The sequence below is a fragment of the Hippoglossus stenolepis genome, chromosome 12 (genome assembly GCF_022539355.2).
Source record: "Hippoglossus stenolepis isolate QCI-W04-F060 chromosome 12, HSTE1.2, whole genome shotgun sequence".
Taxonomy (NCBI): Eukaryota; Metazoa; Chordata; class Actinopteri; order Pleuronectiformes; family Pleuronectidae; genus Hippoglossus; species Hippoglossus stenolepis.
The window spans coordinates 2584035-2606479 of NC_061494.1; the positions used below are offsets into that span (position 1 = coordinate 2584035).

The 22445-nt window shown below is 39.5% G+C and overlaps 1 protein-coding gene across 26 annotated transcripts in view; it reads left to right on the forward strand.

Annotated features, from left to right (window-relative positions):
- The window catches only part of col13a1 (collagen, type XIII, alpha 1), a 107899-nt gene that overhangs the window by 53619 nt on the left and 31835 nt on the right, over positions 1-22445 (forward strand). For 10 of the 26 annotated variants that reach the window (XM_035172122.2, XM_035172124.2, XM_035172132.2 and 7 more), the window contains exons 5-20: positions 1301-1336; positions 3873-3899; positions 7819-7869; positions 9446-9481; positions 9988-10014; positions 10325-10351; positions 10608-10634; positions 10719-10745; positions 11174-11200; positions 13051-13122; positions 14796-14858; positions 18870-18953; positions 20221-20262; positions 20368-20385; positions 20873-20899; positions 21863-21907. In XM_035172122.2, the coding sequence (XP_035028013.1) occupies positions 1301-1336; positions 3873-3899; positions 7819-7869; positions 9446-9481; positions 9988-10014; positions 10325-10351; positions 10608-10634; positions 10719-10745; positions 11174-11200; positions 13051-13122; positions 14796-14858; positions 18870-18953; positions 20221-20262; positions 20368-20385; positions 20873-20899; positions 21863-21907 (636 nt within the window). Of the gene's footprint in view, positions 1-1300; positions 1337-3872; positions 3900-7818; positions 7870-9445; positions 9482-9987; positions 10015-10324; positions 10352-10607; positions 10635-10718; positions 10746-11173; positions 11201-13050; positions 13123-14277; positions 14320-14792; positions 14859-18869; positions 18954-20220; positions 20263-20367; positions 20386-20872; positions 20900-21862; positions 21908-22445 lie in introns of all 26 variants that reach the window. The other 16 variants (XM_035172143.2, XM_047342292.1, XM_035172149.2 and 13 more) reach the window with 13 other exon arrangements.

Consider the following 22445-nt stretch of genomic DNA (forward strand, 5'->3'; position numbering starts at 1 on the left):
TATTCATGGGTCTTGATGAAAAAACATCAGACAAAGTTAGGGGAATGATTTTTATTAGAGTGACAAATGTGGTGCAGCTTGATTGAATTTGAGGGGGCTATTGGTCTTTGGCATGTTATGTGCTTCACTGACGTAATGTGAGAGAAAATAAGGGTCCAGCTTGTTTTGGACTTTTGTGCATTGAGAATAAAACCTGGGATCACTGACGGGTGACTGACTATAGCTAGCTACAGACAAGTTTGCTTGTCAAGCTGCCCTTGACTCAGCCTCCACCCTTCTGAGATCAGGTATATCATTATTTTACAAATGCACAGATTTGTGTGGAAACTGAACTTGAACTTCAGAAGATTACTTCAACAGACTTCTCTTCCTAATAGGAGGCAGCAATAGCAGGTGAACAAGTAGATTACACTTCTTTTTCATCTCTGTAAGATCTGCAGTAGATTTCCGAAGTTTCAGACCAAATATTGTTTCACAAGTAGTGCAGCTGCTTTAAGGGATAGTTCAGTGGGTAAGTTGTTTGCATTGCAAGTGGGTAATAAAGAGAGAAAGTAGGTGTGTGATGGTGGAGGTTGTTGACTGCAGCAGATTGGAAGTTAGCAGTATAGCTGTGAACTAGCAGTGCATGAGCTCTTTAAGACCCAAGACAAGTCCCTCTAGTCTCACTGCTGTCAGATGCCCTGATCTGTCTCACTGCTGTCAGACGCCTGATCTGTCTCACCGCTCTCAGATGTCCTGATCTGTCTCACTGCTGTCAGATGTCAGACTGCTGCCTATTTGTGAAAGTCACCCTGCCCCCTGCTGCTTTGCAACATTATCTCAGATCTATCTTGAGTCTTGGGCTGGAAGTGATTGCCTCAGAATAGCTTTTTTTTCTTTCAGCATCATGAACTGCTTGTCTCTAGTCTCCACATTAGGCATGGCATGGTGAACCGACTAAACAACACAAAGGAGTCTTTAAATGGATACCATGTCATCAAGACTTTTTAAAACAAACTGTGAATATCCAGCATTAGCATCTCTTTACCTGCACTAGGACCCATTCCGTTCACTGATCAATTCTAACAGTGACACCAATTCAGTAAAACTTAAATGTGGCAGCTGCTCTTCTTATCATGCTACAGTTGAATTCAAATTAAATATGGTTAACATAGATGAGATTAAATCTTAAATGTACTTTGTAATGGTCAAGGATGGCCCATAAGTCGAATGGCAAGGTATCCCTTTAAGAGTTCACTTCAGTCTCCACTCTAATGTTCTTAATGACCCGTGTTTCTTCTGAATTTGCACCGGTCAATAGGGTGACAAAGGAAGTATGGGAATACCAGGGAGAATGGTGAGTTTGAGTATGACGCACACTATAGTAGTGGCTACATTCATAACACAGGCAATGGTGAAAGCAGCATATCAGCTGTACAGAAAGCATTGATTTAAGAATAAGGCTGCTGTTTTCATGCTTAAAATGCATATAGTCTTAAAGGCCCTGCACACCTATGGCAAACCCACACAGGATATTTTACTAATCATGGCTGCTCTTTGAAGGTGTACTTCACTCTTTCGTCTGCTATGTTGTTTCTGCAAGGGCGGGACAAATGCCACCTTTATCATTGCAATTACCCCCCTCCAGGCAGAGGTCTAAACCAACCAACATAACTGCAGAGGTGTTTGGGGCCTTTAACTGAACGTTACACTGATGATAATGTTGCATCGAGAACAAAAACGTGCACATTGTAATGCTGTTACCACTGCTACAGATATTCTAAGCGTATGTTATGTTTCACATCACAGTAGTTTAATTAGTCCCACATTTTCTGTCATGTTTGTACCAGCATATATTGCCTTCCCACATTGTTTCATGTGTGCAGAAATTGAAAAGTCAACAGACCAAGGCCTTATAATTTACAGACCAGTAATCTCACAGCAATGTCAGGAGGTATCCACTTAACATTTCACAAAGTAAATGTAATTACCAAATACAGCATTAGCAATAACAAACAATATAAAGTTACTAAAAATATTTTTACTCAGGTATTTTTTGTAGTCACTGCAGCCTGTAATTTACAAGGTTACCACACAATTCATTATGAATATTTCCTTTTGATATAGCCATATATCAAACAGTTTCAGCCCTGCCACATGTGGATATTGTTTAAAACATAGTTTTACTCAGATTGCAGTGTGGTCTCCGTAGCTTACAGGCCTCTCACCTTGCACAGGAATTTTGACAGCATGAAAATAAGTCAGAGTGCTGAAGTATGAGAATATTTGAATGCCAAGAGCAACTAACTGAGGCTTTTAGTAACAGATATCCTATATTTATATTCCAAAGAGCCATAAAGGCCTCTGAAACAAGTTTTACAATGTGGTTACTGTGAATTAAATGCATTAGAATAAATTCAGTGTAAAGCTGGGAAAGTCTGCAATAAATACATTATGACCAAAATTGGATCATATCTGATTCATTAAAGGTGAACAATACTGACATATTTTGCTCTGATTTGAAGTGAAAGGCCAGAACTGGTGAACTGAAGTGTTTGTCTAACTCTGCTCTTGAAACAGATCTGTGTTTCCCTCAGTGAAGTAACATATTTAACCCCTACTCAGATTTGTTGTATCACGGTGTCTGATAAAATAGTCCCTCTTGACGCTGCACTGACTGACTGTCCTTAGGCTGTAGCTTTTTACCCTACAGCAATCATCAGTGGTAAAAGAAGTATTCAGAACCTTTACTTAAGTAAAAGTACCAATATGCAAAAATGTATGCAATCAAAAGTAAAGGTCATGCAGGATAGTACATAAGTATCAGAAGCAAAATGTAGTTGAAGTATTAAAGTAAAAAGTCAGTTTTGGTCTAATTGACTGATATATTATTATATATCACTGTTTAACATCATTAGATGATTAACACTGATGCATCAGTATGTGGGCAGCATGTAGCTGTTGTAGCTGCTCCATATGGAGCTGGTTCTTATTATAGTTCTCAAAAAATGGACACACGACAAATCAAATCGGATCAAACACATCTTTTTTTCTGATTTTTGGTTTAATATTAAGATATTTGATAATTTGAACATTTATTAAAATTAAATCATATAATAAATTACTGTTTGGTTGATCTGTTAACTCAAACATGTCTGAAATATGACAGTATGTTGTATGTTAAAAGCTTGTTATCTTATCCACGGTGTAAAATCGCCATCTTAAAATTAACTAATAACTAAAACTGAATTAATGAAGTAGCCTACAATATATCTCGCCATGTAGTGGAGTATAAAGTAGCATAAAATGGAAAAACCTGAGTAAAATACAAGTACCTCAAAATTGTAATTGAGTGCAGCACTTGTTTTAATTAACTAAATGTAAGTTGTTACTTTGCATTAATGAAAAACCTTAATATCTCAGAATGTACCACATCTAAAGGCAAAAGCATCTCAAGACATTGGTCTCTTTTTCAACTTATGTAACATGAGTATTATATTATATGGACTATCTCCTTGACAGCTGTCCAGTCAAATATGATATAATATAATATAATATAATATAATATAATATAATATAAATAAAAAGTTACAACAATGTTTGGACCTGATTCTATTGTAAGAAAGAATGTTTCAGACACTGTTCAAACAATCTGACTTGCACTTTGTTTGAAACACATTGAGGCCTTTTGTTTCCATTCAGCTCCACTTAACTGACACATATACTAGCTCCCCTTAGCTCTGTCCCCATCCCGTCCCCATCACTAGTGCTGGAGGATGCTGCATGTCCTGAACCGTCTCCATGACTCTAACACTGGTTCCTCTCTCTCTTGTGTCTCTCTCCTCCCCTCACACCTTTTTGCATGCTACTGTGTCTGCTGTGACTGATCCCAGGCCTTAAAAGGACGCTCAGGGGAGAAGGTAAGTTTAGGAGCATGTGCATTTAGCAGGATTATGCAATGTAGCACAAGCCGAAGACAAACTGCAGCTTTGTCCTCTCATTTCCTGGCTTTGGTTTGGTGTCTTTCGTTAGTTTGATCACGTGCGGTGAATGCAGTCTGCTTGTCATCAGCACAAGTAGGATGAGTTGTAATAAAAGGTTGACATATAAAATAGGCTGTCATTTGAGACATTGCAAAGATGGTGGGTGGTGGTGCTAGTGGCTAGTGCACAGCTGTATTGTGTGTACAGGTAGCATGCGATTTATATCAGGAACTGAAGTCTGTATTTTTAAACAGCATCAGAATCCCATTCTATAAATGTTTTCCCACCCTGGTTGGATTACCTGAGCTCTTTACACATTGAAACACAATAGTAACAATTTGTCACATAAGCGTCAAAAAGTTATAATTTAAGATTCCCCAAAGAAAGCAGAGCGACATTTATAGAGGCCACAGCAGAGTGCACGAGGAGATTCTCAAAGAGAAAGTAGAATGAATAGAGTTACACGTTGAGATAAATAATGCTGTTTCTGGTGTGTCCGGCCACAGTTAAATCTCAGCTCTCTGTCATGTTCTTACTGTAAATATGAGCTGCCAGCTGGGAGGGAAAAGATTGATATTAGCCTCAAGGTGAAAATTGCATGTGAGGCATGTTTTACTGGAGGCCCACCACGTCCCTCTTGGCTTCATGAAATGCAAAAGTAAATTTGCCAATGTCAGCAGAACAAGGACATAAAAATCTAAATAATCCCTTTTATTCACATCAATGTTATGAACTCTACCCACAAAATGTCCGATGTTTGCTACATCGTGTCGGTGGTTCGTCAGTGAAAATCAGCTCAGACCTGCGGGTTCCATCCAGTAAAATGCTTGGCTGCTCACAAGTCAAATTGGAATGTTTCATCACTGAGATCGCTATGAAGCAATGCTTTAGAGGGAGTCCATTTTTTTCCAGTCTTGTGCATGCTCACAAAGACACAGAGCATGTGAGTGATGCTTATCAAAGTTTTCACACCATTCCAAAGATCAGCGGCTACAACTGCTTAAAAATCTTTGTTGTAAAAGAGAATGTATCAGATTCATAACATACCTGGAAATGCATTATCACATGACCATGTGAACAGGAAGAAGTACTCTGCAGTTGGTTTCGAGGGCTTTCACACCTGGTTTGGTCCATGCCTTCGTCTGAATGAAAGTAACAGGTGTGAAAGGTGCCTCGGACCACAGTCTGGGCCGATGGACAAAACCTTTGTCCAATATTAAGAGGTGGTCCTGGTCCAGATCAAACAAACCCTGATTCGGGTCATTTGGAGGATGAAACCTAAATAGTTCAGACCTTCGGACTAATTGCTGGAAGTTGGGACAGCATTGAGCTACAGAAGAAGAAAAAGGAGTCGAGGAAGCTAACAGGACTGCTTGTAGGCTTCACCTCAGACGATTTAACGTTTGGTAGTGACACCCTATTATATTACAGTGGTAAATGGTTTAGTATTTATATAGCGCTTTTCTAGTCTTGATGACCACTCAAAGCTCTTTACAGTACAGTTTTACTTTCACCCATTCACACACACACAGTGCATCTATTAGCAGCACTTTGTTGTTCTATGAGGGGCAATTCAGGGTTCAGCATCTTGCCCAAGGACACTTCAGCATGCAGATGGGGAAGACTGGGGATCGTACTGCCGACCTTCAGGTTGGAGAACGACCGCTCTACCCCTCGGCCACAGCCGCCCAATGGCAACAAAATTAACCAAGTGAACCCATCTATTAATTCATTAAAATGGAAATATATATTTTTTGTCTTTAATAATCACGTCTGTCTACAAACCAATCAATGTCAAGTAGAGATGCAGTAGGCGTAGACATAGCCCATTTAGGTGATGACAACAAGGCATACATAAGTCTTAGTACGCTCCTTAAATTGCAATATGAGACCAAAAGTAACCAGATCAAATATATTCAATGTAACAAAGAAATGAACCTTGGTTGCGGCCATTGAACGAGGAACAGCAAGGGCAAAAAGCAAGACGAATTCGTGGGGATGTAGCCAATGGAAAGAAAAGGCAGCGAAAGTGAATGCCAAAAAACATGAATGTAAACAATGAAAGTTACAGAACTGGGGCTTTAATATTTAATGAGGAAGGACATGTATTCACCACATTTATCCGGCCTCAAGGATACACAGACTGCATTTTAATATGAAACTCTAAATGTAAAAAGAAAACTCCATAGAGCCCCTTCAAAGTTCAAGCCGAGCAGTTTTGGAAATGAACTTCAGTGACTGACCATATTTCCCCAAAGGTTTCTTTTTCTTTTCACCTGCAGTGGTAAACAATTTCCTTCTAACAATGACTAAATTGACCATATGTGCTCACTTTTGTGATATTATCGATAAATCTGGGGTCCCCCCCATCAGCTCTACAGCTTTTTAGCCTCCTTACTGGACTTTTTGGTTTTCCAGCAAGCAGATTTTCTTACCAACTTTTTTTGCAGCAGTGCCACCTGCCAGGCACCAAACAGCAGACAGACAAAGTTAGCAACTCGCTGGTGAAGAAAAGTAACATTCAGCATCTGAGTTAAAACAGAGCCAAAGGAATAATTGACATACAATTTATATGCAACGCTATGAAAGGATGATGACGAATATGTGTCCACTGACATTGACTCTTGACAATGTTGACAAATGTATGAAATGCGGAAACAGCAGATTTATAGATTTGTTTTCTTCTAATACAACAGGATTTGTGATGTGTAGGGTCGAGTGTGCTTCGAAAAGGAAACGCACAGCACATTCTTGACTGTCACACCACCGTGATAAGTGGTTGTTAGCCAAGCACGAGGAAACAGAAATAGTAACCTGACCCCCCCCCCAAGTGCAGGGAAATGGAGGGGCTGCTGCTTGGATCACTCTTCAGATGAAAATCTAAAATAATCTTTTGGCTTCCTTTTTATTTTAATGGGCTACCATTTTAGTAGACAAGAAAGATACACAGCCTGAGCACATTATTAGGAACACCATACTGATACTTGGAAGGGCCTTTCTAAAAACAGCCTCAGTTCTTTGACACTGATTCCACAAGATTGTGGAAACTTTCCTTTGAGATTCTGCTCCATGTTGACATGACTACATCACATCATCTCTGTGGATTCACATCTGGTGACTCTGGGGAGATCACTGACATTCACTGAACTCACTGTCCTGCTAATGAAACCAGTTTTAGCAGCATTATCCTGCTGGAAGTGGCCATTAGAAGATGGTAAACTGTGGCCATTAAGGGATGAAAATAGACAGAAACAATACTGAGATCAAACCATGACTGATTGGGGGCTATTAATGTCCTAAAGTTTAAAAACAGAAGCCTCAGTAGAAATCCTGATTCATCAGACCAGGCTACGTTTTTCAGTCTTCAACTGTGCAGTGTTGGTGAGTCTGCGTCACTTCAGCCTCACATTTCTTGATGTTTTTTCGTTTTCCTCATGATTCTGAGTAAAACTCTCGGGACTCATGAGTAAAAATTTCAGATTCTGCTGTTTCAGAAATACTAAAACCTGACCATCTGACCCCAATAATCACATTTGAAGATCCAATATTCCCTTCAAATACTCACTAAGCTTCTAGCACCAGCTATTTCACAAGGCAACGCAGATTAACGTTACTGTGAAACTTTCAGAGCTTTACACTGTTATGCATGTCCACCATGGTTGTCTGAGAAGTGGTATTTACTGTTTGTGTTGGAAGTAGACACATTGTGTGTAGGTGCTGGTGGAGTCATTTTCCCCGTCTGTTGCTACTGTATTTACCTTCGGAGGAATGCATCGATGTGCTGAATTTCACTGATCTCTGGGGTTGACTTGGAAAGCAACTTATGTTTTCTTCCTGTCTTTCTATCTGTCCACAGGGAGCACCAGGCGAGCCAGGTCTATCTATCATTGGACCAAGAGGACCTCCTGTAAGTATCTTCACATGTTCCTACACCTAATAAACCTCTTATCTTCAATTACCGCTGCCTGCCTGCATGCCAGAATTTTTTCATGGGCTACCATTTTAGTAGACTTCTGCTTAACGCATCAGCCTGTCTGACACTGACCGACATGTTTCATTTCTGTTGATTAAACCTGACAATTGGAGTGACTGAGTGACTTGTTCTTTCTAGACTTGAGCGGTTCGGGGCTCAGGTTTAAAACCGTCTTTGTTCAAGACTGGAAGAATTCACCACAAATGATGGAATAATACGTTTCTTTACAGACTGTAGAGACAGCAGCATTGTTCAACTGGATTGGAGGTGTAATTTGGCCATAAATTGGATCATTAGTCATGCTTGTTTTATCAGGAAGCAGAGTGAGAAACCTCATCCTGGTCCAACTGGGGTCAGTGTTTGTCATCAGGCACCAGGCCTCAATGGTTCCTCTTGTTAAAACCCCAAATCTTGGGAGGAAAAATTACTTAAGTTTTTGTTTTCAATTTCCGGGACAATATTGCCTCCTAAGTTGCAAAATATGGCAGAACCAAGAGCCCAGTCAACTTAAGTGGAGCACACATCTGTTTTTCTAATTGATGGCTATTACAATCTATACCTGTGTGTGCCCACACTTCCTGGATGGTAATAGGCATTTCTAATGAGTAACAGGCTGTGGAGGAAGCTCCGCACAGTAGGAGCCAAGTCTTGAACTTAGAGAGCCAGTCAGTCCCTAACACTTAGAAGCTTGTTTACCACAGCAGGTGAAACTGACATGAGGAACTCCAGTAGTGACCATAGATGAAACAACGAAGGTATTTCAACAGAGAGGTGAAAGGAACAAGAGGAAATGGCTGCTTACGTCAGCCAAGTGCCCAAGTGCCCTGACTTCTTTGCCACATTGTCATCAGGTCATCAGGTTGGATAGATCGGTGCAGAGATAATTTCCACTGTGAGTGTGTGTGTGTGTGTGTGTGTGTGTGTGTGTGTGTGTGTGTGTGTGTGTGTGTGTGTGTGTGTGTGTGTGTGTGTGTGTGTGTGTGCGCGTGTGTGTGTGCGTGTGTGTGTGCATGGTGTTCATTAGCACGTACACAACGATGTATGCAGGGAAAATTGTTAAGGGAAATGATTGTAGTTTTCAATGCAAAATGCATTTCCATGCCAATTTGAAAGGCAACCCTTGACCTTGGAAACACTCTACCTAAATATATTTAATTCATAAGCCTTTACAGAAGCTTTTTACCTTCACTGCATCTCGATTTCTCTAAGGACATTTTTTGAGTAAGTGGTTGTGAGTGATACTTTTTTACTTGACAAAATAAAACTTATGTCATGGTCGAGTGGATGGATCTTTGTCATTGAGATTTTTCAAGACTCTTTTTCCACAATTGTGTTGATCATGGAAGTTAATTCTCGATCTTATAATTTGCTCTTTGACAAGCTTTAGCATCTTTTCAAAAAGGCTGAACAGCCCTGGTATCTCCTTTGACTAAACTACCTCCAACTGATTATCCCACCATACTTTAAGAATGACAACAAACTCAATGAGGCTTTTTCTGCTTCTCTCTAGGGACAACCCGGAACACGAGGCTTTCCAGGCTTTCCGGTGAGTCATCACTGTGATGTTTGTTGTGTTAATTCTGTAAATGATTACTTTCAATAGTTGAATTAATACGACTGCAATGTCTGTTCATTCTGAGATTATTTTCTACACAAGAAAGTGGTTATTGGCTCAAGGCAAGAGTAGAAGTAGTAGTAGTTTTTTATATTGTCAACATATATGTTAATATATATATATATTAATATTTAATAGTGTGAGACAACTTTATCAACCTATATCTGCATGTTTAATTGTACAAATTTAGAGGGTTATAGTCAATGTTGTCTTAACTTATTTTTTGTCTATTAAAATGTTTTGACTATGTTATATAGAAACTCATTCAAGTTCTATAGATGTTTCCTTCAACACAAGCCATACATAATCAGAAATGGTACAGAATAACTTCTCTGCTATCGGAGAGGAGCGCTGCTCCGCTGCAGTGCTGTTTGTGATGCAATCGCTGCTCTTCATATTCTCTAATATCTCTCTCTCTCTCTTTTCTTTCATTCTAGGGTCCAATTGGTTTGGATGGCAAATCTGTGAGTTTCCTCTCAGCTGTCAGATAGTTAAATTAGTGGATAACTAGTGAACATTAGTGGTGTGTTCAGTCAGGGGCCAGATTCCAGCTCCCTGTGGAGAAAATGAGCAATAATTAAGCTAAGAATGATTATGGTTATTATTGTAATAAAATCTCTATTAGCGTCATTACTATTATTACAGGTTGTGGTTAAACATGATATGGCCGTTTCTAAGAGTCTTTATAACAAAATAACTATATCAATCAATTTATTTAGATTGAGATTAGTGATTTTATCCCCTGCACTCATTCGTGTTTTAATGTTTACACAGGGTCAGAACGGAGGGAAGGGAGACATGGTGAGCATTTCTTACATTCTTCAGAAGCTGAATTGCACGATAATATTATTACCAGCAGTGAAGCTCACATTTGAGCAGCTTTAGCCTTGGATGTAAAATGTCATTGAACCTTATGTTGCTGTTAAGCTCACTTTAGTTGCCTGTTTGAACTTTTGCTTTGGAACCCCCAAAGTCATAATGAAAGGAATTTGTGTTTGGATGAAAATCAATTCCTAAATTAATCTTTAAGACTGACTGCATTGCCGGTGTCTTTCAGGGTCAGCGTGGTCCTAAAGGACAGCCAGTAAGTTTCTAAAATGTTAATCTACCTTTTCTCTCCAGATTTATTTAAAAGCTAACTATATAACCACATGTTTTTGCTTTATAGGGGGAACTTGGACCCAAAGGAGAAAAGGTGAGACATGGTTTTCAGTAGTTTCACAATTTGACCAATGAGTAACTTACTCACTCACAGGGTTTACCAGCCTTGTTCAGATCGTCGACTTTGGGGCCTATCGAAGGAGTGCTTCATCTAATTAGCATTGTAATGCTATATTTTTGGTAGATTTTTAGAAAAAGTTGTATTTCTGATACAAATTGTTACTCTCCGAACCCAAGATGAATATATCTGATGACATCACCATGACATCATCAGGATGTTCCCTCCGACTACAGGCCAAGCTCTTAAGCCTCAGAGCATAGACTGTTTTCAAAGGCTGACCTGCACTTATCATAGCTGATCATCACCTATAACATCTTTAGTATAAAACTATGACCACTTAGTATAAAGGTCTGTGAAAACATCTGATTTCTGATTGTACTTTGTTCTTCTGTTCTCTCCAGGGCGTATGTGGAGACTACACACACCGGGTAAGAACACATTATGGTGCAATCGCTTCTTTCTCGCTCCCACCTCATCATCAATGTTTAAGGTAAAATTCAGAAATGGATACACCTATTGCATTGTAAATTGTTGTTTATAGTGACACAAGCTGAATCTGTTCTATTGTCAACCCTTAAGTTTTAAACATTGTCTTTGCAGAGGAGACAGAAAAGAAAAGTTGCAACAGGAGAAACCACTGCATAAGCTGGACAGACACATGTCTGCTAGCACAGTGATGCGTAGCACATGCGGAGCTCTGCAGCTCTTTGGCCCATGAACTCTGGGGTTTGGCTAGTTGAGAAGAAAAAAAAACAGGGCAATTACAGGCAGCACACAGTCAGACATGATAAGAGTCTGTGTGTGTGGTGGTGCCAAGAATGAGTCTCCTGTGTACATGGGGATTTTTTAGATAGCTTAGTCCATTCCCAGCGTAATTCAACCTTTCAGTTATTAAACCACCACTGTATTAAGGCCCCTCAAAATAACAGTGTGATGCATGTCGGGATGTTTTTTTATGAGCTGTTATCAGTAATGCATCATTTTGTGATATACATCTCTGAACTGCAAATGCCTCAGGCCAGACAAATTTCAGAATGGGGAGTCCAGAGGAAGAAGGACCCAGAGAGGTTTTGGGGTTTGATGTTTTAAGCCTGGAAGAAAGCCAAGCTCCCTAACAAAGCCGAATACCTCTCCATCTTGTTTTTCATACACTTCTTTTCTCAGCCCCCTGCAGCAGTTTTATGGGAGGTCCAGGCCCTGTGTGTGCTCACACTCCAGGCCTCAATCATGTAGTGAAACCCATGGGGGTTGGGGGTGGTGGTTACTGTTGGTGAAGGTAAAGGTTCAGTGTTTGGAGAGTTTGCCTTTCAAGACGAAGACAGCAAGAAAGAAAAACTCACTTTATGACATGTGTTTACAGGAATGATTCAGTATTTTTAGGAAAATACTTTTCTCTCTCTCAGACAGTGAGATGAGAGGACTGATATCAATATATTCATACCTCAGTGAGCACAGTGCTGCAGTCAGGTTGTGCTCAGCTTAGCCTATAGCATGGAGACTGGAAGCAGTGGGAATAGTTTCTTGACTAATCATGGTGTATTTCTCTCTATAATACAGGTTCACCAAGCATTACCTCCAAGTTGACCAACTCACACATTTTTATTTTACAGTTTCTTTCATATATACAAGAAATAAAAAATTCCACCATACACAGAGCTAGGATAGCTGTTTCCCCTGCTTCCAGTCTTCATGCTATGCTAGGCTACGCACATTCGGACTCCAGCACGGTGCTTAACACACAGGCATAAGTTTGATAATCACCTTAACATCTCACTCTCTGAAAGAAAAGAAAACTTTTGAGCTATTCATTTGAACTGAAATCATTTTAAAGGTTCAATGTTTGGGATTTAGCGACATTTAGTGGAGAGCTTGCAGAGTGTACGCAACTAATTGCCGCTTCTCCCTTCACCCGGAGCTTCCAACATGTAGGAGAACCTATGGTGGCCTTCAGGTAACCTGGAAATGCAAAAGGCCCTCACTGTAGCCGGTGTTTGGTTCGTCCATTTTGGGCTATTGTAAAAACATTGCGTGGCAGACTCCGTATAAAAGGAGCCACTCTCGATGTAGATATGAAGATGTAACTCTAAGCTAATGATGCTTAGTTTCAGGTGTTTATAATCTGTGACAACATCATTCTGCATATTAAATTAAAATGTTCCCAATAGATCCACTAAATCCTACACTGAACCTTTAAACTTAAACTGGACATTTTTTTGTGTGGCTGGACTATGGCTCGTTTACCAGCACTGACTGAAATGACCACTTCCTTGGTGTGTAGGACCTCTTTGTGCAGGATCTTCCATTGAAAACCCTGGCTGCCTTGCGCTCCAGTCAGTCTCTGATGTTAAAGGTTTGTGGGTGCCTCCACACCCTGATAGATAACCCTGAGCTGAGGTGTCACCAAGTCGTGCCGCAAAGAGAGCCAGTGCCCCAGAGCCAAGGCTCTCCTCATCCCTCTGCTCTCCACCCACAGGAAAACACAGAAAAACATAAATGTCATAACAAGGTTGTCGGAAAGAGACAATAGCTCGTTAAATTGTTACTGGAATTAAGGTTAATTGTATATAAGCTATTGCTGAAGCACAGTGATGCCAATATTAAAATCTAATTTTCATTTAAATTTTTCCATTTGAGTGCACATGATGTACAGCAAAATGTGATAACAAAAGTGACAATTGAATTTTCAGGTCATTTTGAAAATAAGTTAATTTCAAATGAATGATATTGATTATGATTATGGCTGTGTGGAATTTATTTTTCTCTGTACTTAATTGTAATTATTTTGAAAAAAATAAACTAAATTAAAATCAAACAAGCAAACAAACAAACAGAAAAGACAATGGGCTGAAAAACAAATGTAGTGCAAGTTGAAAATTGCATTCATTCTTCTTGTAATACAACTTAGTAAATCAGCATCTGCAGAAATTTCTTGAAATTTATTTTAAGTCTTTATATAATTGTTCATCTAAAAAAATTTTCAAAAGCACAAATGGAAAATAAAATCTATTTCTTTATATAATTATTTCTTATTAATATTGGCAGCTCTTTACTTCTATATTCTCAATCCTGTGCCCAGGTTGGTGTCGGATAGCTGGAAATGGGACAAAGCAACGCACTTGCCTACTTTTACTACATTCATACCCATACTTATAATTACTCATAACATGCTGTATATATTTCCATAGAAATAATGCTGGATTTTTTCAGCTGATCGACCCAAAGATTACACAGTTGATCTGACAATGGCAAAAGAGTTCGAAAACTTAACCTAATGGTAGAAATATGTGGATGTCAAGTCAAGAATTGGGCAAAGAAGTTACAGTTCATTAGTTTAACTGCATTATAGAAATTGTGGAAATATGTACGCTATGTGAAAAGTAGGCACGTTGCATGCAGCTGGTTCTACTTGGTGTCAGTGGGTATACTTGTATGTGGCTGTCAGCGGGATCTCACCTGTACCACACGCTCCTAAACTTGTATCTGATTATGCTGGTCATCTCAACAGAAGCGGCGTATTGTACAGCCCTGTGTTGGACAGTTGGCCACAGTAAGTCTGGATGTGAACTGTTAACTATGCAGCTGTACTCTCTTTGTGGCAAGACAGGCGCCCACCTCTGCTCCGCTGCAATCTACGGGCCTGGCTAACTGTTGGGAAAATTGATGCCCATAAATCCTCAATGAGGGATGTTTGATTTGCAAACAACAGAAATTAGATCGCATTCACATTTGTTATCACCATACATCAACCTTCCCCCTTGCCACTCCAGGCCCATAGTTTGCTGTGCCGGTGCCTCTTTTTTGTCTTTTTCTTTCTTCAACCTTGTTTCCTTTTTCTCTCCTTTGCCTTCCCATTTTCTTGCTTTTCACTCTCATGTTCTATTTCTCTTTTTCCTCCACAACCCCCCCTCCTTCCATCATTCTCCTGGTTCTACCCTGTTTCCTTTCTCTGGCCTCCTGGTGACCTTTGACTCGTGACCTTTTTGCACTGGTGGCCACCTGTGCTTTGTGACTCCCCCTCAGCAGATGTTGCCCATCACCATGCGAAACATGCCCCCAATAAGCCCTCTAATCTTAAAACGCCTCAAGGTACAATTCTCTCTGCCCCTACTTGCCCTCTATTCTCTGTCCGCCCTGTAGCTGCCAACCGCCGTCATCTGTTGCCACAACTTCCCCGACCCCTTCCACCATCATGCTGTAATTAACCAACTTTTGGCTGCTACTGCTTTTGAATGTTTAGTCTTACTAAAGTGAAAAGGATTTGTCTTTTAAGGATGCGTGGCAAGTAATCAAACAAAAAAGCTTCATTTTCCTGGTCTCAGGCAAAGAACATTTAAAAATAATCTAAGGTATAATGGCACAAAAAATTATATTCTTAGTCTTTTATGGAACATTGCACTGACTTCAATTCAATAACAAAACAGGACCCAGACAAGACTAAAATAGGTTATTAAAAAAGAAGGCAGCAAAGGCAGATAAGGGATATGTCCTGGTTTGAGCTCCAAAATGCTACATGTCTTATTCCTTCCTCATAATTTAAACTTCATACGCCCGAGGTTTGTAATTTAAGCTTCCTGTTTCATGAGCTGAGTAGGTCTCGGTGTGGTTAATAAACTGATGTTAATGCCCCTCTAACCAACTGGTCATAATCTGCAGATAGATAAGGGAAGTTGGACACACACTATCAACCTTCTGAAATACAAGTGTATTTTCATCCTTATTTTTCTCAAATAATGTTTGAGATAAAGTCTACCTAGATTAGTATAATATAACCAAAATTAGTGTATCCCTGTGCAATATCTCTCAAATCGTTTTATTTAATTAAATTTTTTAAAACTTGTTTCATCTTATCAGACTTGTATTATTTCAAGATGAAGTGTATGGTATTTAATTGTATTTATTTTTAAAAGACCAATGTAAAGGGTTTAGTACCAGTGAGCGGTGAGATGGCAACCAACTGAAACTATGTGTGTAGGAGAACCTATTGTAAGGTGAAATTAAAAATGTTTGCCCTCAGTGTCGTATGAAGTGCTAGTGTAGGGTTTGTTTGCTCTGGGCTACTTTAGATACATGGTAGGGCGCCATGTGGGCTCCTCTGGAAGAGATTCGATATGAGAGTAAAAGAGCTCATTCTTAGGTAAGGAAAACATTGCAATACTCAGTTTTAGGTAATTGTGCACTAATCTAAACTAAACTAAACTAAAATATTTTTTTTTATATTCTATTAAAATTATATTAAAAGATCCTTTAAATCCAACTGGTCCTTTGAAAATAAGCAGGTTAGCTACGCCAAATAAAAAAAGATTGGTCCCAAACAAGATCATAAAAGAATCTGTAGGCACCAGATTGAGAGTTGTGTCAATTTAGGCCTGAGTCTCCATGTCTCCACCTGGCGAGGAACTCTGCAGTGAGAATTCAAATTGTGAGACTCCGATGAAAGAGGGTCCAGGAGCATGAGTAGGCGAGTGGACAGCAGTTATTAGGAGGTGAAGGATGTATGAGAAGAGCCAAACAACCAAAATGAACTTAACCTAATTTTGCATTTAAAAAAATGATACGTAAGTGCTTCTGACTTGGCACAAGGATTGTCTGTGGGAATTTGAGTTTCTCTGACTGATGACTCAATATGGAAGACATTGAATTATGTCAACTTTAAGGTTGGCGTCCAAGAAGAAAACCATTACTCACAAAACTGCAAGATTCAACCTTGTCCTAGAACAGGAAGAGAAGCCTCATGGATGTTGGCAGAATGTTCTTTGGTCAGAATAAACCACAATGAATTGGTTTGAATCAGATGAGGGCCAGCATGTTTGGCTGCGACCTGGGCAGGACTTCAATAGTGGCTGCACAGTACTCACCATGAAACATGGAGAGGAGGGTGTGCTGTTGTGGGGCAGCACGAGTGAGAAAAGATGTACGGGATGTGACATTTATAGATGGAGTAGGTTTGTATAATCGATGACTGAATTAAAAGATGACTCCCAGACTCAAGGACCTTGGTAGGAGAGGGGATTTTCCAACATGACAATGATCCAAAACAAACTGCAAAAATCAATCGGCTATGTTCGCCAACTTGAATCCAATAGTAAATCCTTGTTTTGAATACTTTAAAGTAAAAGGTAGAGCCAAGACAATGGCAGAACGTCTCTCCAGAGAATTGTACAACACTGGTATCATCTATGCCCAGGAGGATTCAATCTGTCATCACAGATAATGCTAATAATTCAAAATATATATTAAAAAAAAACTATCAATCTCAGGCTGTATTGACCTTTGTTGCATTAAGTATGTAGTATGGATCTTTCATCATAATTTAATTTTGATTCTGGGCTTTGGCTACAAACCAGTAAAATTGTATTAAGTTCAGGATTCTTTTTCTTTTAACATTACAGTGATATTTACCAGGGGTGTACTCAATTCTTGATGTGTACTGAATGACCTCTAAGGAAAGCCCAACATGTCCAGAGACATAAATCATATCTGGACACATTCTGCACCGCAGTATAGGGGAGGAAAGATAAAATATGGAGCCAATGTAGATGGATATGTTCTACATTATAGGAGAATAGAAGCTTGGCAACGTATTCTCCTCCTGAGCTGCTGTACGTGTGTGTTCTCCTTCAGTTACAAAGTGATTGCTGAGTGACTGAAGTAAGCCTAGCACTTGGTGTTTTGTCTAAGCTGGACCACATGTGAAAATAAATCATGCAGTATACAGCATCATACATTAAATCTTGTGCCAAACTCATTGCCCTGTATGGCAATGGATACTTCCATACAGAGAAAATATTAGACCAGTTGCAATCAGGAAATTAGATTTTATAAGTGGTAAAAGAAGGATGAAGCACAAAAGATGTTTCAGGATGTGTAGCAGCCTGACAGATTTATTTGAGCCGGTGAGGTGTGTTTATTCTTTTCATATCCTGTGCTCATTTTAAATTTCCTTTATTTGATTTTGTTTAGTCTTGGTTTTGGTTTGAGATAATTCCCAAGGTGCTCGCCGTCAGTGGAGACTCCTCAGAATAACCACACACAAATTAGCTGTCTACTACCAAGAAACCACAGGAAATATCAATGTCACACTCAAACCTATCTCTTTCAAATATAAATAATAAAAACTTTCTCTTGTGATTTAATTATATCTAAAGCTAAACGAAACTAGTATTAGCTCAAGTAACCTTTAGCACAAGGTCTTAGAAAAATGTCTAAAAGAAGAACAAACAAAAAAACTAAAACTAGGTTTATGTCGCTTATTTCCTGTGTGACGCCATGAACCACATCTGGAACAAAATATTCTACACTAAAGGTACACTTAGTTTTCTCTTGAGCTTTACCACTCCAGTGGTCTTCACCAAATAGAACTTGCTCAGGTGTCATCATTGGACCTAAAGTACCAAACTTTGTAACATAATGGGGGAAACTACAAACCCTGTCTGTGTTCAAACCCTGTCATGATCCATTGTTCCTCAAAGTTTTGAAAGCAGTTTTACGCCCACGTTCACAGACAGATGATTTGTTTGGTCCTGAATCTTGGGATCCAGACCAGGGTCCCGGGGATGCCTGGGGTACTGAGGGTACTTTGTCCCCATTTATTGAAAAGGCATCAAAGTCAGTAAAAGGTTCCCATAACCACAACCATTCCTCAATGTATGACTGAATTTCCGTACTTACGGTCAAATCATTTCCAGTCTGGGACCAGCTTTGGTCTCATAATCAAAGACACCTAATGTCTTTTTCTGGTGTCCTCTCACCCAGGGTATTTGCTAAGACCCTGTAACAAGGCTCCATGATCATATCCAGACACCTGAACAAGTTACATTTCATGAAGTGCATGGAATATGTTCAAAGTACCACAGAATCTAATTTGAAAACCTTGAGATTATAATATTATATCACAGAGAAAAGTCAAGTGCCAAGATCAAGAGAGAATGTCGGTGCTCAAGCATTAAACCACTTGCCTTGCTCCCCACCTAACTATTCCTCTTTGCAACTCCGCCCCTGCTGCATTGGTTTGGAGTGTAGTGTGATGTTGTTGTGTCTGCATGGCCAGTGTGGTAAGGCTCTTTCCAACATGGCAGGTTGTAACTCAAGGTCTCTCAGCAGGGCGAGCCTGGAGCGCAGGGACCCCCAGGACTTCCAGGACCCCCTGGACCCCCAGGCTTGATTGGAACTGGTGGCACACCGGTAAGTCCCACTACTTATACACCTGTTCATTTTCAATCTTACAAAACATCTCAGCTTTTTGCCCCAAAAGTCATTCGATGTGTTATTACCTTGAAGCTGTTGTGGCAGATGATTTGTTATAGAACAATCTGGGAGGGCTTTGTTGGAAACTGTTTGGAAAAAGGCAGGTCACCATCTATCATGTTGCCAAAGTCAGTAGGGAAACTAAAAATAGTCTCTTCTTTCAAAAAAGAGATCCAGTTCTGATGTAACTGATGCAATAGAAGCATCTCTGCTAAACTTTGTTCCTTTACAACAATGTAAGGGAACGTTTCTTGCTGTCGTCACGTCCAAGACAAGGCTATGTATGGTCCAAATCATTGTGGTTCAGCAAAGAGCAAATAACTTGGAGCCTGAAAAGAAACTGACTTTCTTGCTGGAAATTCTCAATTGGTATTCCGAGGACTAAAGTGCAACCACAGTAGATGATGACATTTTTATTTTAGGAGGATTTACTCTTTCGAAAACTGTTTCATAAGAATGGTTTGCAGTCACGCCAGGGGAAAAACAAAAAAATGTCTCTCAACCTGAACCAAGCTGGGTTCCACAAAGAAGAATTATTGGTGATTTGATTTAAGTGATGGAGTTCAATCAACCAATTCCTTAGTACTAAATGTTTCGGGCTTTGTTTCCCACCTGTAGATTATGAATTATCAGTTTGCAGTCTTACAAATAGTATTCACATCAACATCCAAATCACAGCTACACCGTTCCACTATATGTGTTTGTTAAACATGCAAAAGTGCCTGAAAACACTTTAATGCAACATGTAAAACCAATATCTGCTGTTCAAAGTAATCCCTGACACACCCAACTTTATAATCCTACATCAGTCCAATCTGATCTGAACACAGTATTTAAACCCAGACTGCTCCGGGAAAAGTGAAAAACTTGTAAGAATATTACAAGTACAGTTTCAGTCAGAACAAGGACCTACAGTCTGAACATGCTGTTAATGACTCAGCTATCAAACAGCTGACTTTGTTTTCATGTCTCCACCTAAGAACCTAAACATTTTCACTTTGACAACCATGGGAAATGTTGATTTTATGAAAGGAAAGGGTTCTTCAATTCCCTATTGTGCTAGTTTAAGGTCATTACCTTAGTAAATATTTTCAGGCTCTTATTATTTCCACAAAATAGTTGCAAATTTAAACTACACTATGCAACTGGTATCACAGTTAGTTTTGTAGAATACATGTGAAGAATTGTTGCTCTTGTCATACAGGGTAAACCCGGTGAGCCAGGCAAACCAGGAAAAGACCCGAGGGTAAGTCTGGTTCAGTGACTTTTCCACCTTTATTTTTCCAGAACCTTCTCATTAGGGAAAGTTTGTTTATATGACTTTTATCTTATATCTTTGTTCTTTCTGCAGCTCTTACCAGGACTGAAGGTAAACAAATTTCTCCTCTTTTCCAAACTGTGAAATTGCAGTTCTGAAAAACTACATTAGCATCACGGTGCCTTCTCAAGATCTCTCACGCACACAAACACATTCAGGGCCCAAATAAAACATGCCATAAGAAACAGGGCTCAAGTCAAGATGTTTTCACTTGGTCTCTATTTCTTTGGATAAGATGAGTGGATCTTCACATGATCAACTGTCTCAGATTATTTAAAAAGAGCAATGTAGATGGTGAGTTTAGAGCTGAATCTCAGTTGTGCTCACCATAATAGACTTAAGCATGAGCAGTAATAGCTGAACTGGGTTGCAGAACAACCACACAAGCATTTAGGTTAAAACATGACTTTGTAGGTCACAAACCAAGCCTGAATTCCTGTACCTATCTGTGTCCCCATTTGTATCTGTCAATGTAAATCTGCATTTGTCACACTGGCTGGATATGTACTTATGTTTACACTGTGTTTTATCCATCCAGGGTGAGCCAGGTGTTCCAGGGCATAAGGTGAGCTGCCTCATGTATTTCACCTTTGAAAAACAATATACAGTAGCTTGGATGTTGATGGATTGAGTAGAAAATATTTATTCCAGTACACATTGTAATCATGGACATGTATGTTTCATTTGTTTGTATGTACATGTTAGGGGGTTATGCAGTAGCAGTAATATTGTATTTCTCATTGGTCTGAAATACACTCACCTGTAATGTGGCAGCAGTACAGGTTATACAAGCCTGGAGATATCGGTCAGTAGCTGGTTGGAGCCTACAGAAAGGCTATGATAACTTAGATTACTACTCTTTACAACTGTGGTGAATAGAAAAGCGTCAGAATGAACTAGTAAGGCACTAAATAGAATGCCAGCCTCTGCCACAGTCCCCCTATATCCAATCAAGCCGTACCAACTAGTACACACTAGACATCAGTTCCCTAAATATGCTGGATTTTCTTTATCAAGATCCATACATTATTTCCTGGGAAATCAGTGAAAATCCCAAAAAAATGAAAAGCTCTGTCTCATAATGTTATAGAAGATGGTAAAACATTTAATGGGTTCTGTTTTGGTCCATGCCCCATCCTTCCACTAAGTTTCAAGAAAATCGGTTCATCAAGGAAAACGAAAAGTAAAAGTCTGGTTTATGAACATGACAGTGCGTTCAGTAAACTTCAGTGAGCTCCACAGTCACCAGATGTGAATCCAGAAGAACCTTTTGTGATTAGGTAGAAAAGGGGATTGGCAGCATGAACGTACAACTGACAAATCAGCAATATTAAGCAGTATTAATATGATGTTCTTCATAAAAGTGCTCAGTGAATGACATCAGACAGATCATAGCTAAGAGCTCCTTATGAAAAGATGGGTTTAAACAATATTTTGCCTCTTTACCTGTGTTGTGCTCACTCACAAGAATTATGTCAACTTCTTGTAAATCAGTCTTTGGTCAAAAGTTGTGTCTCTCTCTCCACAGGGTGATCGAGGCAATGTAGGCCCATCAGGTCCTGAAGGCCATAAGGTATTTCACTTGCTACCTGTTTTATAACTTGTATATTTCACTGTGGCGTTAGGCTTTATTCAACTGAGTAGCTGTGTAGGTTTTCTATCTGTGTTTAGTCATGGAAACAAACCTATTATTGTTCTATTAAATGGTGAAACAAGGTATTATATAAAGCTTTGGGGGTTGTTTAGAACTGATAACATAGAAATACAGTGGCCCTGACCTCACAAAATGATGCAGGTAGCATCTGCTGCTACACACACTCACAAAACAAAAGCATGCACACGCTCTTTGTGATGACAGCCGATATAACCTTGGCTTTGAAGTTGTGTGTTGGGGGTCAAAGTGAGCTCTGCCCGCTACTCTCTCCACTTGCTTGTCCTTCTCCACCTTTCCATGGCTTAGCAGAGTTCCTCTAGAGAACACACATGGACATACACACACATGCACATGTACAGAGCAACTGTTCAACTCTAATCCGAGGCCATTATATGGCTAGAGATGAGAATGTTTGGGTGGTTTATAGATGACAAGAGGACAGCTGCCAAAAGTGGAA